This window comes from Zootoca vivipara, chromosome 3 (assembly GCF_965207765.1).
Source record: "Zootoca vivipara chromosome 3, rZooViv2.hap1.1, whole genome shotgun sequence".
Classification (NCBI taxonomy): domain Eukaryota; kingdom Metazoa; phylum Chordata; class Lepidosauria; order Squamata; family Lacertidae; genus Zootoca; species Zootoca vivipara.
Genome location: NC_142586.1, coordinates 45,197,615 through 45,214,309, shown reverse-complemented (window position 1 = coordinate 45,214,309; position 16,695 = coordinate 45,197,615). Strand labels below are relative to the sequence as shown.

At 44.0% G+C, this 16,695-nt stretch overlaps 1 protein-coding gene across 2 annotated transcripts in view; it reads right to left on the bottom strand.

Moving 5' to 3' along the window:
- GRIK2 (glutamate ionotropic receptor kainate type subunit 2) overlaps positions 1–16,425 on the bottom strand; it is a 442,739-nt gene extending 426,314 nt beyond the window's left edge. Inside the window, exon 1 of one of the 2 annotated variants that reach the window (XM_088665996.1) lies at positions 15,726–16,425. In XM_088665996.1, coding sequence (XP_088522122.1) covers positions 15,726–15,840 — 115 coding nt within the window. In that variant the 5' untranslated portion in view covers positions 15,841–16,425. The remainder of the gene's footprint in view (positions 1–15,725) is intronic. The other variant, XM_088665995.1, reaches the window with a different exon arrangement.
- Between the last annotated feature and the right edge of the window lie 270 nt (positions 16,426–16,695).

Here is a 16,695-nt window from a genome sequence, read left to right as displayed (position 1 = left end):
GTTCACTACAAAGATTGGCAGAAATGGTTGGTGTCTGAGAATAAAAAGCCACATTACTAATAAAAAATAATGTGTTCATTCCCGCTGTCCCTTTCATTCCAAAAGATTATATACGTACCGTATCCATATAATCGTTTAATGCAATTCACACACAGTTAGAAGCAGACCTCCTGAGCCAGTGTGCATTCAGGCTAATGAAGTGTACATTCTGAAAATAATTCTTTATGGAGTTCATTGCCCTGAATGTCAGTGCTTGTTACCCCAGTTCACTCAGAATGCATTGGGTAAAATCTATCAAACACCTCTTCCTTCATATCATTGGAGCACAGTTCTTGATATATTGTGTCCATTGGCCAATTCTTTATGGGCACAATGCCAATCTTATTTAGCAGCAGGAAGTACTACAAACTATGTTCAATTATTTTTCAGGGCAGCAGATGTTTCTAAAATTCAAACCACATCTCAACTGACTTGGGAGTAGTTTTGCAGGCCAATCTTAGTTGACCAGATAGTAACTTTTTCATATTTTTAATAAATTAGTTTACAACAGAATGGGGTGGGGGCTGATATAAACCAATTAATTTTTTTTAAATGAAAATAAATGGAAAACAGATAACCTTTCAATATATAGCAGCAAATACTCATGAAAATGATGATCGCACCAGTGTCCCTGGGTTTGCTATAATCCTTACCACTTTAAATTTCTTCCAGTTTTGTTGGGAGATCTCTAGTTCCCTAAAGCTAGACTGACTCCTTTATACTAAGTCTTTTCAGAGACTACACAGCAGGGAGAGAGCAAAAGTCTGAAATGCTTCTGCATAGATGCTAAATACCCAAAGGAGCTGAGTCTGATCCTTCCTTTAATACATTTCCCAGTTATTTATGGCTCAGTGGATTTAAATCCATTGTCGCCTTTCAGCTGACAAGTGAGCTAAACCATATCATTTCCCCAGAGGAAATTCACATGTACCAATGTGCAAACAAAGCCCATTCACTAATAACCAAATGCAAATATTTCTAGCAGCCAACCTCTTCCTGAGTGGTTCAGGTTTATCAGTTCACAATCCTGTACATTTGGGGAGGTGGGGAAAACACCTTGATTGTAATGAATAAGACTTCATATGCATTTCATTAGTGTAGACAGACCCTCACCCACATGTACAGATCCACTTTCCTGAAATGAACAAGACTGTGGCAATCCATATATGAAGGATTTTAAGGTGAGAGCATAGATAGGCAGAGAAGGCACCCCCTTCTCAAGTTCCTACAGTTGACGTACAACTTTGAGAAGGATTCTAAACATTGTAAAACAGATCAAAACCACAGAAGTAATAATGCTGCGGATTAGCTTTCCCTAGGTGCTGAGTTGTGATATTGGCCCTTGTTAAGAGCTGTAATGTGCAATGAAAAGAATGAATTATTTATGTAATACTTGATCCTGTTCTTAGCATTTCTGAAGGACTCCATATATGACTGACTTTCAGCTCCTGAGATGAGCAGAATGTTTATGAGTGGAAATTAAGCATTCATTCCACTGATAAGACACCAAAAACTGGTAGAGGTACCAGATATAAAATAATTCCTTTAGATATAATGCATAATCTCAATTTTCTTGTATTAAAAGGAGGCTTCCATTTTGCTTTAATATTCTGATCTGTACTTTTGCCTTCTTCTTCGAGGGTGTGGTTCATATAGGAGTTGCCTGCGTAGCAAATTATGCCATATTGTAAATACATTGAATCTCTATCGTAGCAAGATGTCTGGGAATCTTTAGTATTCATTCTTACATTAACCCATGACCAAACTACCAGACCAGACATGATGCTAAACATGACATTAGGAAGCCTACCAGGGTTTGTTTGTTGTTTAAAAAGCATGCTCAAGGTAAGTGAACTGCAGTGTTCAGGGAGGAGAGGCTGACTCCTTTCCTCTTCCACCACAATCCCAACAAAAATCATCTCCACAAACTGACAAAAGGAGGTCATTCTTCCAGAACTATGAGTAGTATTGGGGGGGGGGAGGCATTGATTAGGTTGGGGCAGAAGAAGCAGTTAATCTTTCCCACCCTGGATGTTGTGGTACCTATGGCAAGTTTGTGCTTGATTTAACTGTCAGGCTTTCTAATTGGACTCGGAGTTTCACATGCTATAAAAAGAATGTGGCTGCATCCCAGTTCGTGCCATTTGCCCATTATAAATATCCCATCTGATAACTTAATTCCTAAGTAGCAGCCATCACTTTAAAAGTTACTTGTACCTGCTTATTTAAGATTGTGGTCGGATCTACACTGATCTATTAAAAACACTATATAAAAAAATATATAGCTCCCAATGCAATTTCCCATTGGCAACAGATGGCTGCTCTACAGCGTCCTCTGGTGTCACTTTGTTATATCGTATTTTTAACATTATAACTCACCAGTGTAGATTAGTCCTGCGGTTTATATTGCAACATTCCAATCCAGAGATTGTATGTTCAGATTGCAAACTAGTTTTTTACATAGATCGAGGCAACAGCTTTATGTCAATGGGGAGCCAATCCAAAATGCAAAGGGGTGGATCATGATCCTCCATTGAATGGGATGGGCAAGCCCTTTTGAGTGCGGGGGTGCATGCATACATGATATCTAGCTTCGTGCCACAATGCTACCCTAGAATAATTGAGATAATCAGCTGTAATATGCACACTTGTTCAAGAATACACCCATCAATCTTATGAGGGTTTACAGCAAATCCTATAAACACTTACTCAGGAGTAGAAGCCCAGGGTTCTCAAAAGGATTTCATCGTAAGTAAGTGAATAGGATTTTAGCCTTTCCAAGAAGGAATGTTACAGATTCAGAAAGTCTTTTGGCACAGATGGGCAATGATTCTGGGTTACTGACTAAGTCATCCATCTCTAATACCTCCTTTGCCCAGAATAAGAGTGCATTGAACAATTTAAAAGCCTGCAATCAATAATTAAGAGAAAAATGGCTTCCAACAATCATTTTCTCTCTGGTTTTTCATTATATTTCTCCTCCACACACACCTTCCTTTATAGCCCATTCCTAAGGTTTTTTATTATAAATGTTAATAAATTTTGCCTCAGAACTTCCTGTTTGATTAGGGATTTGTTTGGATTAAAATATATTGTGGCTATTTGCTTTTTAAACAAACTTCCATCCATAACTTTACTCTCTCAAATGGATAGCCTCACATAAATGCACATGCACTGAGTGCAAGATTCAAATCTTATGCAGTCAAACCTTGGAAGTCAAACGGAATCTGTTCTGGTAGTCCATTTGACTTCTAAAACATTCAGAATCCAAAGCACGGTTTCTGATGGGCTGCAGGAAGCCACGGAACCCCCTTCGGACATTCAGCTTCCAAAAATAGTTCGCAAACCGGAACAGTCACTTCCAGGTTTGTGGCGATCGGGAGCCAGAACTAAGCTGTTCAAAAACCAAGGTACAACTATTTGCATTCATGCCTGACTTACTACAGAAATGTTTCAAAGTGACTTACAATGGCCCTATATCTACATTTTGAAAGCTACATCTTATTTAAATTGTTGGCATTTTAATGATACTGTGGCTCTGCAAAAGGAGAGGGGGAGAGAGGGAGGGAGTCCTAAACTTTGAGATCATGATCCTTCCATCAGCTAACACATGGAGGGATCTCCCTAGGGCATTAAGGAGACGATTTGCATTAACATCCCTTGATGACTGCAGCAGTGCTGCACTGAAAGTTTGTTAACTACCCCGTGTTTCTCACAAAATAAGACCCCGTCTTATATTTATTTTTCCTCCAAAAAACACACCACGGCTTATTTTCAGGGAATGTCTTATTTTTTTTTATTAAGCTTATTTATTTTTATTAAGCTTTCAGAGAGTTTTGCTGGGTTGGGACTCCACGCAGCGCGCGCTGCTGCCCTTGCCAGCTCCCGCTCAGTCGGGACTCGGCGCGGCGCACGCTGCTGTCTTTGCCGGCTCCCGCTCAGTCGGGACTCGGCGCGGCGCGCGCTGCAGAAACACCATGCAGACCTGCTCCCACCACTACCAGCACCCCCAGTAAGTCTTATTTTTAGGGTATGTCTTATATTTTATTTCCTTGAGAAAACCGTGGCATGGCTTATTTTATAGTCACGTCTTATTTTGTGAGAAACACGGTATACTTGGTGTGAAACAAGACCAAAGGTTCCTTTTGAGAATTGTTCTGCTTATCCACAGCCACTGTGTGTCCTTTCTCTCCTAGATCTCCATTGTCCTTTTTCTTCCACTGTCTCTCTCACCCAGCCATTCAGGGATCGTGTAGTGAGTGTGATGGAATCATGACACCATGTCGCCATTCAGCTTTGGCTACATGGAGACATAATTGAGAACAAATGAAACTCTCACTCTGAGGAGGAGCAATTGAGTGACTTCTATGTTGCAGAGCTTTCATCGCTGCCTTTACTGTGCAGCACAGCAAGATCAGAAATGTCACACTGCTGAAAAAGCAAGGGAAGTGTGGGTGCTTTTGATGTAAGCTTTCACAAAGAGCATCCTTAGTTTTCGGTCAGCTCCAGACTATAACATCCAACAGTGACTTGCCTCTCTGAATGGGTCACCCCCATTATTTTAACATTCGTTACAAGCAAATTTCAGAAATTAAATCCTGAATGATTAATTCAGAAATGTTGCCAAATCTTGTTTCAGCTGACTTTCTAATATAGGTGAGGAACATTTAACTGCCTCAACATTTTGCCCAAAATACTGTACTGTATATCAAACCAATTAGACCAGAGTTAATAGAATTTTGATTGCAACTGATTGCTGTGTGTGGAGGAGCTATGGCATAACACATGGTCTGAGGTTCAGCCCCATTCCCCTCCCCACAAACACAGCATCTCTATTTGAAGGATTTCAAGTAGCATGACTGAGATAGGTGTGTGGGGCTTCTATTGCCCTCCCAAGGCCAGTGGAGTATAGTGGTTTGAGTGTCAGACTGGGACCTGGGTTGTCAGGGTTTAAATCCCTATTTGGCCATGAAGCTCACTACATGACCTTGGGCCAGTCACTGCCTCTCAGCCTACCCTACCTCACAGCTTTCTTGTGGAGAAAAATGAGTGGGGAGAAGAGTGTTTCCCCATCTTGGGTCTCCAGCTGTTTTTGAATGACATTCCCCATCATCCCTGACCACTGATAGCTAGGGAAGGTGGACTTGTAGTCCAAAAGTAGCTGGAGAGCCAAGTTGTGGAAACACTTGAGCCACTTGGAGGAAAAGGTGGAATATAAATACAATAAATGAATAAAATAAACTACCTCTTGACTTCTCGCACCCCCAAGCAGCCAACAACCCAAAAAGTAGCAAGAGAAGAGATAATGGAATCACTTTCATTTGCTTGCTTAGACCAAACTCTCTCTCTGGATGTAGTCTTAAATCCCATCTCTAAATCAGGGATGGGGAGCTCATGCCCCTCCAGATATTGGACTCCCAACTCTCATGGGTAATGGTCAGAGATAATGTCATCCAACAACATCTGGAAGGTCCCAGTGCCCCAGCCCCTGCCCTCGCAGCAAGTGAGAATTTACCTCTACATTCTTATACCCTGCTACTTTTTTGTTCCATTTTTAAAGCTGTGCATAGGCACTCATCTTTGGTAAAGTGCACTCATAGATGTTGAATAGATCGACAATTTGAAAATCAAGCAATTGTCCCTTATTGTCTCTACTAGGCAAACTTTGTATCACTGGAGTCCAATTCAACAGAATGAGAAACACAGAGCAAGTGAGGCGATGCCTTCTATTGAAATTGCTTACCATTTAACAAATTGGAAGATTAGTTCCTGGCTATGCAGAAGGTGTATGGAGGCTTAAGTGTTTAGAGCAAGAATAAAATGGCACCAAGCCATAGTCAACTAGGCAAATACCCCAAGTATCTTCATTTTTGTGCTGAGCAGCAAAGCCCTGGACTTGGAAGATTGTTTACTTCTGCATAATTTTGAAACTCGGAAGTTTGCTACCACTCCAATAAAATACATGGGCTGCCTTTCCTCATGTAACTCATTTAGAAGCAGGTACAAGAATCATCATGTTATATATCTCATCCAGCATTATCACATGGTGCTCAAAAATATTAGATTCCATATAATATTCTACATTAGGGCACAGATATGCCATTCCACCATCACTTAGCTCCATGCATGGCCATGTAGCTACATTCTGATGATGGTGAAATTATGAAGATCCATGTACTTTGGGAGGCACAGAATGATGACCCCACTTTAACTGGCTGGCCTTTTTATCCCCCAGTTATGGAAGTGTAACTACATAATGATATGCATGGCATTTCCTCTAATCTCCCAACATGTGGGACAGCACCACATCTTTAATGGGATTGCATACAGTCTTGAAAATGGATGAGAATGGAAACAGCAGGCTCCTCAGTTTAGCTTATTTTATTTTGCGTCATTGATGGAGCATCTAGGACAGGCATCCCCAAACTTCGGCCCTCCAGATGTTTTGGACTACAATTCCCATCTTCCCCGACCACTGGCCCTGTTAGCTAGGGATCATGGGAGTTGTAGGCCAAAACATCTGGAGGGCCATAGTTTGGGGATACCTGATCTAGCAATACCTCCATTGTGAGATATTTAAGGGCAGAGAAGATTAAGCCACAGAAGAAAAAAGGGTTTTCTGGGTTATTGTGGGTGATGGGAGGGAGAGCAGTTTTGCAGAGAACTAAAGCAGAGTGTAAAATGGGAAATCTTTCGAGCTTGGAATCCACCAAATAAATCTATTTGCAAATTCCTTATCTCCACTAGCAGAGAACACATTACTCACCACTCAAATTTATATTGATAGCGTTAATTGAACTCTCTGTGATTTCCACAAACCAAAAGCAGCCAATAACGAACAGCAACAACAAAATCTGTCTTATATTTCTGATCAATAGGACATCCTTACACAAGTTGCTTGGCTTTAAATGTGAAGTGGTAAGGCCCGGGGGAACCTCCAAAGATTACCCCATAGAAGAAAGCTTATTTGACTGGCCTTAAATCTTGATAATGCATTAATGAGTCTTTTAAAAGGGATAATTTTAATTCCCCTATCTCTGGCCATAAAGACTGCATACACCTAATCGGGTTTGCCCTTTCAATTAAACTTGTCCAGGACATTCTATTTAGTCAGCACCCTGAATGGGTCATTAAAATTCTTGTTCGGTAAGAGTTGTGTGCTGCGCACCGTTGTTTTTAAATTCCATTAAATCCAAATGGTCTTTATCACGCCATGACCACTGTGACTTCAATCAGCCAATTTAATTACCTTACAAAATTGTCGGCACAAGCGCCAAAGAAAAACAGGAAGGGCTGTGACGTTATCAAATTGAAATCTTCCTCTCTGCTCTTTAATCTGGACCAGTCAATAACAATGCTGTGGCTTCCTTCCTTCCTTTGAGAGACTCTTAACCTTAGCTTTCCTCTAAAGATTTTTCTCTCTCTTTTTTTGCTGTTCCTGCTGAAGACTGAGTTTAAATACCTAGTTAATGCACACAGAAGCCCTCTTGCCCTCAGCAAGTGAACTCCCCCCCCCCAGATCCTAATAAACAAACAAACAAGCAGGGAAGAAAATACCCTCACTCTTGGTTCCATAGATGCTGCAAAACTACCCAGGCTCTTTCACATCTCTCTGAAAAACTCAGAGCTACTCTCTTGCCATACAAATATCCTCCAGCACAGTTTAAGCACCTGCAGAAAAACAGAGGGGAGGTAGTGGTGTTCTCTCCAAGTTCAATGCATTAATGCATAATTCAGTTTGACTTTACTTTCCTACTCGGACGACTGACTGAAAGAGCAGCAAAGAATTATTATTTTTTCTAGAAAGAGAGTAATCAGTTGGAAAGAGCACTGCCTGCTGTGGGCACAGTCAAGTAAAAGACACTATTCCAGCTCAGAGAGAGACCCTGAAAAAGACATGGATTGTCTCAATGCCCTCCTTTTTGGCCCCCTGTTACTATAATAATGGCCTTGCAAAAACAATCATCCAGCTGTCAATACCCTATCATTAAATCTCCATTAGTAAGAGCATTAGTGGACCATTCCATGCAAAAGCCCTAGCTGTGCTTTACTTCCCATCATGGGAAGCTAGGAATAGAAGGTGAGATTTAATACAGGCTGTCTGCATAGCCATTTTCATCCCTGATTGCTTTTACACAACCTGAAGAAAGCAACAGGCATATTTAACACTTACAGCTCACCATCACTAAAATTGGAATTAAATCACAGGAATGTCATTGTTCTCTCTTGGTCTCCAAAGAGTCTTCACTTAGCTGCTGCCACCAGAGGTCACTCAAGGTTTTACTAAGCCTTTCCCAGATACTAAGCCTTTACTAAGATACTTCTAGGGTGGTCCAACTTTTCATACCAAGTGGACTGCAAGAGTACTTTGACACAGAACCCATGAGCCACACACTGCTGTGTGCAGGGGTAATGAGGCCAAAATTTGATGCCCCCCTCCCCAAGCCCTCATGTTGCCCTCCCAGAGTCATCTAAGTGAGGCTTTGGGCTTTGGGAAGGAGGCACAAGGCGATGGCTTCTAAAACCCTCCTAACTCCTTCCCAAAGCTGGGAAAGCACTAACTAGGCTTTGGGAAGGAGGACTCTAGGACCCTGTTAGAGCCCTCATGCCTCCTTCCCAAAGCCAGCGCCTCCTTACCCAGCTTTGGGAAGGCAGTATGAGGGCTGCAGTTGAGTGGGGGGTGGCCAAGGGCCACTGAAAAAGGCCTTGAGGGCCAAGTGTTGGACTGCCCTGCTTTTGACTATGGGCCATTCTACACTATACGTTTAAAGCACATTCAACGTATGTTTAAGAACATAAGAATAGCTTGCTAGAACAGGCCAATAACCCATCTGCTCCAGCATCTTCTTCTCACAATGGCCAACCAGATGTCTGCAGGAAACCAGTAATCTGGATTTGAGCACATGAGCACTCTTCCCTCCTGTGGTTTCCAGCAACTGGTATTCACAAGCATTGTTGTCTCCAACTGAGGAAGCAGAGCAGAGCCATCCTGGTTACCAGCCATCAATAGTCCTCTTCTCAATAAGTTTAAAGGACATGGCTTTCCCCAAAGAATCCTGGTAACTGGAAATTGCAGTTCTATGAGAGTAAAACTACACTTCCCAGGATTCTTTGGGGAAGGTAATATGGCTAAATGTGCATTGAATGTGATTTAAGTGTGTGGTGTGGATCTGCCCTCCAACTCCCATCATCCCTGGCCATTTTGCTGGGGCTGATGGGAGTTGCAGTCCAAATGTCTAGCTTGGGGGATGTATCTCTTAGTGTTCTAATTGTTTCCACCTTACTAATTATAGCTCCTCATTTTATAGTTCTGCAAGAACAAATTTGTCCTTCTTTGGCTGATACAGCCAAATGGGATGAAACATTGACAAAATTTGTTCATGTATCTCAGACCAGATATTCAGGAGTACCATTTTAAGTTTCAGCAGAGTGGCAGGGAGAAGCAATTAAACAGCAATATTCAAAAGCCTTCTCATGGATATATTTAAAATTAAGCATGAGTGTTTAAAGAGTATTTTTGATGGTGTCTAAGACATACCCAGGGATATGAGTGCTCCTAAGCAATAACACCATGAAACATGGAGATGGCATGGAGCTTGTCTTTCCTCTCCCCATTTCCCACCCTGAACACTTAAAGGGCACCCCTGTAGATACAAAGCCAGAAACTGCATAATGTTGAAGGGACACCCAAGCAACAAAAAGTGATGAGCAAAAATGGCAATTTCCTTTCTTCCTTGGCTTTTTACATTCTTACTCAAAAGGACTGTGTCTGTATCATCATTTTCCAGAAAGTGTAATAAGATAAAGTAGAAATTTGACTCTAGGGACCTGGCTAGGGTCAGAGTTTAGTAAAACACTCTTGATACAAACATGCCTCTCAAGACCCTGAGAAACCACACATGGTACAAAGTCCTACTGTCTCTTTTTGACAAGAAAAATGGCCTTCAGCTGCCAATATTATGCCATTCAAAGAAAGATGAAGATGAGGGATTAAGAAAACATAAAGATGTAATGCAACATTTTGTGTCTGCAATCTATATATTACTTATTCTGACTCCCACTGAAGGCAGTAGGAATCATGAGTCTGAGAACTGTAGGCTGGGTGTGGGGAAATTTTCCAGCAAACTGCATCTTTAAGTCTTAAATATAGTATGCATTCAAAGATAATTAGCATTTGGATTAGAGTAATGTTAACTAGCTGAATCCCTAAAGGCTACATCTGAGTTCTCAACTGGATCTCAAGGCTTCTTCAGAATAAAGAGAATGCATAAGTCACAACCAGCATGGAACTGAAGGTTATGAAGTCCTTGTGCTAAAAAAAAAATTACAAGGCTTCACTCTCCTCTGATCTTTAGGCTACCCTTAATTTTTTGCATATATTTACAAAAAAACAGACAGAGATGAGAAAGGCACAATGAATATCCACAGCATAGTAACCTCATACTACAGAATAGCATGAATTGTGATCTCCTTGTATGTAGTTTATATTTTAGAAAATTAATAGTATGGCTGCATGACAACAACTTGCTACTAGGTTCTGAAGAAATTTGACTGAGCTTAACACATAGTCATCCATTCAGTCATTCAGTTGGGAAAAGCTGCAGCTCCCAGGGAAGGGCAGGGAAAGGTCTCCTCAGGAATAGAGGAACCTGATTGGTTAGCTTGCTGGGGTGGAGAAAGGCTTTCTCCTCCCCCCAGTTTCTGCTCCACACCCTCAAAGGGTTCAGTCTCCACATAAGTATACTCATAACAACATAAGAAGAGCCTTCTGGACCAAGCCAATGGCCCATCTAGCCTAGTATCCTGCTCTCACAGTAGCCAACCAGGTGCTTGTGAGAAGCCTACAAGCAGGACATAAATGCAACAGAACTCTGCTCCCCAATAACAGTACTCTCAGAGGGCAATATTACAGCAAGGGCTCCTGTTTGACTGCTCTACTCCATGCCATGCTTTCAGCTATTGATTAATCCATTATTCTTTGAAAGCCATCTTGGAGGGCCATTTGATTATGTGCTAAGTATAGTATAATAGAAAATGCCAAAGCGAGATCTAAAAATGTGGTTGTGTATACACCAAATAAGAAACAGGCAGTATTCCAAGGAGCTACTAGGTGTCCTTTTCAGTTATTACATATCCTTGCTGGAAACTGTTTGATTTTCCTGTTTGAAACAGTGGTGCTTGCACTGCCCTTCTGACCTGTTTCAAAGTTTTTACACACAATAGACCATGAACCACCCACATAGGCCCACAGAGACCTTCCCTGGTGCCCCCAGGATACCCTGTCCCTGCCCCTGCTTGAATTAAGCTTGAAACAAGCATTCTCCAGTAGCCAATCAAATAGGTTGTGGTGCATGGCTGGTTGGAGAGTGCCTGTGGTGCCTGTGATAGTTTCCTCAGTTTGCCAATGTGCCCACGGGCCCCAAAAGTATGGCAAACCCCTGCAGCAGACTGATTACTGAAGTTACTATTCTAATCACTCTCACCAGTGGAAACAGTGAGATTTACTGTTAAGTAGGGCAATGTTTAATCAATTAATTCATTAAATGAATTGTTTAAAAAGTTTTTCATAAACTAAAAATATTTCATTCTATTAATCAGGAAGAACAGGAGATTTTTTTTAAAAAAAATAGATAGATAGATGATAGATAGATAGATAGATAGATAGATAGATAGATAGATAGATAGATCTATGAAAACTGTAGGTGGAAAACACAACCTTAAAAGGATCATTCACTCTTCTCTCACACACCTCTTCCAAGATGGTGGCTACAGCAACACTGATACATCTTCCAAAAGCAAAAAACAGTTTCCTATATTCCTCAGAACTATTGCTTTACTCGTGCAAATGCAGACAAATTTAAACATTTTTCCAATGGAATAAAATGTACACGATGAATAAAGTTGTCAAGAGGCAGCTCAAATTTTTAAGATATGCTTTTAAGATGGAAGTGCAAGTCTTGCTTGCATCCTGTGATGCTCATTTGATTTGGGGACCTGAGTGAAGCAAAGAGCCCATTGGATCCTTCTAATCAAACCAGCAGGCAGAACGTACACAATAGTTACCTGGAAGAAAGTAAATACTGATTTCAAAAGGAAATTTCTTCTAGAAGTTAAACTACTATGGCCCAAAGACTCAAGAATATAGAATTCATTAAGATATACAGCTTGCAGAACTGCAAACCCACATAAAAAGAAGCTGGATGAACAAAACTACCTTTCCATAGCGAGGTGCTCAAAAGACAGCACAGACCAGAACGATCAGAAACTCCGGGAACTGACCGTGGTACTGAAACGATATCCTACTGTACTGTATGTTTAAGGCAGTGGAGCTCCTCACTTCTATGTTGAGTAATTATTGGACAGATCAATGTTAAGTAAATGTATTCCCTACCACATTGTGGAAGGAAAAGACCTTCCAAAAGCCTAGATTTATAAAAAAAATCAGTGCAAGTCCTTTGAGATGCGGGTACGCGGGCCTCCTATAGCTATGCCCCAACAGAACATTTCTGCACCCGACGCAATAAAAATAGAAATCTATGCTTCCGATTTCCACCTTATTTGTTTAACAAATAAGGGAGCGCCATGCGATATTTTCACCGAAATCTGCAGCAATGTGCCTGCCAGGACCCTCTTATCGGCCTCTCCTCTCACTGTGCACAGGAATCTCCCTTAAAGATTTTTTTAGGTCCCTTTTTTTTTAGGTCTCTCTCCCTTCGGGCAGACTGTAAAGTAAGAAACTTGCCTACGTGTCGCTAGATAATACATTTGTGCAGAGGCCGCCCGCCACAAACTTGGCCGTTTGCTTGTTGTGCCATCATAATGAACTCCAGCAAACAGAGGCAGCGACCCAGGCAGGCTCTTCCATTGTATCGCTCGGCCTTGCTGGGCCCGAACTGGCTGAACGCCTCTGATAGAGCATTAATTACCAGGTAGCAACAGTTTCTCACAGATTGTGATCCACCTAAACTTTCGCGCGTAAAAGACGGATACCCCGCGGGAAATGCCAATCACAGTAGCTGGAGGTAAAGAGGGTGCGGGTTTTGGGGGGCTGGTTCTTGATCCCCTTCTGGTTCCTAAGAGGAGAAAGAAAGCGGGAGCCGGTACAACAGCGGTTGAGTATCTCAGAATCCAGCTCCTTGTCGCTCAGCTAACCCCCAATCTCTCCGAGTTATGCCTCTACACGCATACCTCCCCAACACACACTGGAATGCCTCGATAAAAGCCATAAGGTCCTTCCATTTCCTGGCAACATTAGGCGATGGGCACAGCTGGCAATCAAAGGCTCCGCATCTCACGCAACCTTTGCTCCCTCCCTCCAATAAAAGGTAACTGCTTAGCTGGCGGCAGGGAGGGGGTGGACAGGGGACCAGACGAACGATAAACTCTGAGGTTCTAGACCTAAACGCGATCTTCTGCCCTAGCAGATTATTTTTTGGAGGGAGCAGAAAATAGTTTGGGAAGTGAGAGTACCAACCTGTTCCACAATCCTGTTAAAATGAAGCAATGGGATTTAAACTGATTTCAAACACACACATATTTGACTCAGTGGGATTACATGGTTTTAATCCAAGTATATCAGTGCACAATTGGACCGTTACTTTGGAAGTAGTATATTCCTTGCCGTCTAAACTGGAGAGGGATTGATAGGTGCCCAGAGTCTACGTGTGCCTTTAGAAAGAGGGGGCGTCACCTCGACTGTCTGATCAACAACGTTCTTCTAAATCAATGTTTCATTGGAATAAACTACCAGGGGGGGGGGGATTCCCGGGCAAGGCACCTTCCATTCACTCGGAGAACATCTTTTGGGAAATGCGTGAGGAACAGCGCCTTGACTCTCACAGCCCAGCGGATCCCACCATTCGGCCATCACCAGGGACTCGTGCCTCCTGTCACAAACAACAGACAGCTCCTCGCTGCTTTCAACGAGCTACAGGTCAGACTTCCCTGAGGTTCAACCCACCCATCCCCCGGACCATCTCTTGAGCTTTCTTCAAAGGAATCCAGGCATTCCTGAAGATGGTTGCTAAGAGCAACGTGCTTTAAGAATCACTGCGGGGGGGGGGGGGACACTCAGAATCCAGCACAGCTGATCAATACCAACCCGCTGCTTTTGGAATCAGGACCGGCTTCTCTTACGACGCCCAGATTTATTTCCTCCGGTTTTAAACAAGCGAAACCAATGAGTCCCTAGGGACTCCACCGGAGTGGAAATGTTTAATGGTGGTTGGAGAGTAGGATTGCTTCTCTGGGAAGTTAAGGACGCCTCTCGTTTGGGACAGCAACTCCCCGCGCTCTCTCCATCCTCCCCTGCCCTAAGCCTCATCCATATCTCACTAGCACTTTGGTCAAACGCCACGGCATGAAATCCAGAACTATTCAGTTCAACATTGACTTCAATGGGATTACACACTCTCTAGGACCGGGTCGTAAACACCTGCAAGGTTCGCTGCTTCCTGCTCTTTGTCTGCCTTAATTCTCGCCTAACTTTGGAATAACTTTCCTCGGACAACAGTTGCTCTGGGAGATTCACAACAAAACCCTGACCTTGCAGCGTGGCTGGTGGACACCTTTCTCCTCTACCCTGACAGTCCACATTTTTGGGGTCTACAAATATGGTTAAAGGACAGCTTATAAAGGAGAAGAACTGTCGGGGAGCAGGTCTAGGATTCAGTGGTGGTCTCTGAATCTCCGGCACGCTTCTGAAACTTTGGAAGTTTCTTTGGCCACGATCCTTCAATCGCTCACTCGGAAAACACTCTACCAACCCCCGTGGAACAAGAGTGGTGTGTTGAGGGCAAGGAACTTTACCCCGTGATCCACAACCCGCCTTGTGGCCACCTACTCGCGGGTAACGGGTGTGCTCGAAGATCATTCTCAGCGGAAGTTACCCCATTGACTTGGATGGGATGTGGACGGCACCTGTAGGCATCAGTCACGCTTCTTTAAAAGCAGGACATTTGGCTTGCGTGGTGCGTGGATCGCACTTTCTGAGTCAACGAAGAAATCGTTACCAGCTCCCAGTTCGCTGATCATTTGTGGGCGTCAGGGGTGGGGCCTAGAACCTGAAAAGCACTTTCCTAATTTCCTCTGTTATCAAACGGCCTGATCCCTTCTAATTTAAAGGCCCCTTAATTGCTAGTAAACAAACGTTAAAGGAGACACAGCGCCGGAGAGACCTTCCTTCCAGGGCTGTGGTCAACAACATTGTCCTGGCATTTGGCATCTCTGTGGGCAGAGACTGCCGGGGTGAGGATGGGGGTGGCATTTGTGGGATCTGCCAACTACGGTATAAACACAGACCCAGACCCAGACGTTTCCCACCCGCACAGTGGAAACTCCAGAAGAGGCAGCAACAAAGCAAGATGGGTTTAAGACCAGCCCAGACCCACCCGCTTTGGTTGGGGCGGGCGCTAGTCAGTTTCCTAGGATTATCGAGACCGGGGCGACCGCGCTCTGTTTTGCAGCCGCTGGGGGGGAAAGGCGAAGGCTGGAGTTGGCGCCTTAATACAATCGGGAGGAGACAAAAATATACTCATGTTAGCCCGGAAGTAGCTCCATCTCCCACCCACCCGCGTTTCCCCGCTCCTTTCAACCTGCCCCCTCCTTCCTTGGCAAAATCCTCGGGAAACATAGAGATGCCAGCAAACGTTACGGGGGGTGGGGGGAGGGAGGAAAAGCTGCCTTACCGAATCTCAACACATGCGTGGTTCCTTGGGAATATCCAATCCACAGTAAGCAAAGCAGGAGCCGAATGGTGCCTCTGAAGACTGGATGAGTTAGAATCGGGGAAATAATCTTCATGGTGTTTCCTACGCACACACGCGCCGCTTTTCCTCTTGGCCCCCTTCGCTTCAAGCGTCCGCTTTTTGTCCCCCCCAGCAGCGCCGCCGCCACCACCACCAGCAGCAGCAGCCGCCACCAGCCCCGCCGCTGCGGTCGGTTTCCACGAGCTTGCGGAGCCGCGGAAGTGTTTGGCCCGGAGACGCGATCACGGCATGGTCACACCGAGGGGAGAGGCTCTCCGCTTCCCAAAGCCATTAGCAATCCCTGCATGATCTTCATTCACTGCGCCAAGGAGCAACCTTCAACTGCAAGGAATGGTGGGACATCCATGGTCGTCGGGCTGAGCGCGGGGCGGGGAGAGGATCCTCGAGAAATCCAAACACACACACGCGCGCACCCGAGCGCGCACACACGGGCAGGCATAGGCAGGCGCCGTGGCCAGTCGGGCGAACCTAGGAGGCAGGCGAGAAGAGATTGGAGGGGGGGGGGGAGAGAGAGAGAGAAATCAATCGGCAACCCGAGCTTGCAAAACCGCTGCCGAGCGAGAGGCGGGCACTCGCCTGGCGGTTGGGCTCCCCTTCTGCTGCACTGCTGCACGCTTCTGACGCGCAGCCAAGATGAAGTGCGAGAAAGCGAGAGAGCTCGTCTTGCCTTAAGGCTGCCAGCCACACAAGCCTTCCCCGGGCCTCTTATGCAACCGATCCCATCGCCTCTTGGAAATTATAATAATAATGATGATAATAATAATAATAATCAGTATTATTCCAACTTGGCTGCCGCATGACGTGCCTAACATTCTGGTGGTTCTCTTCCAATAAGCTCCAGCAGTGTTCTGGGAAAGGAGCAGAAGGAGGTCTGCGACTCCGTCTGGGT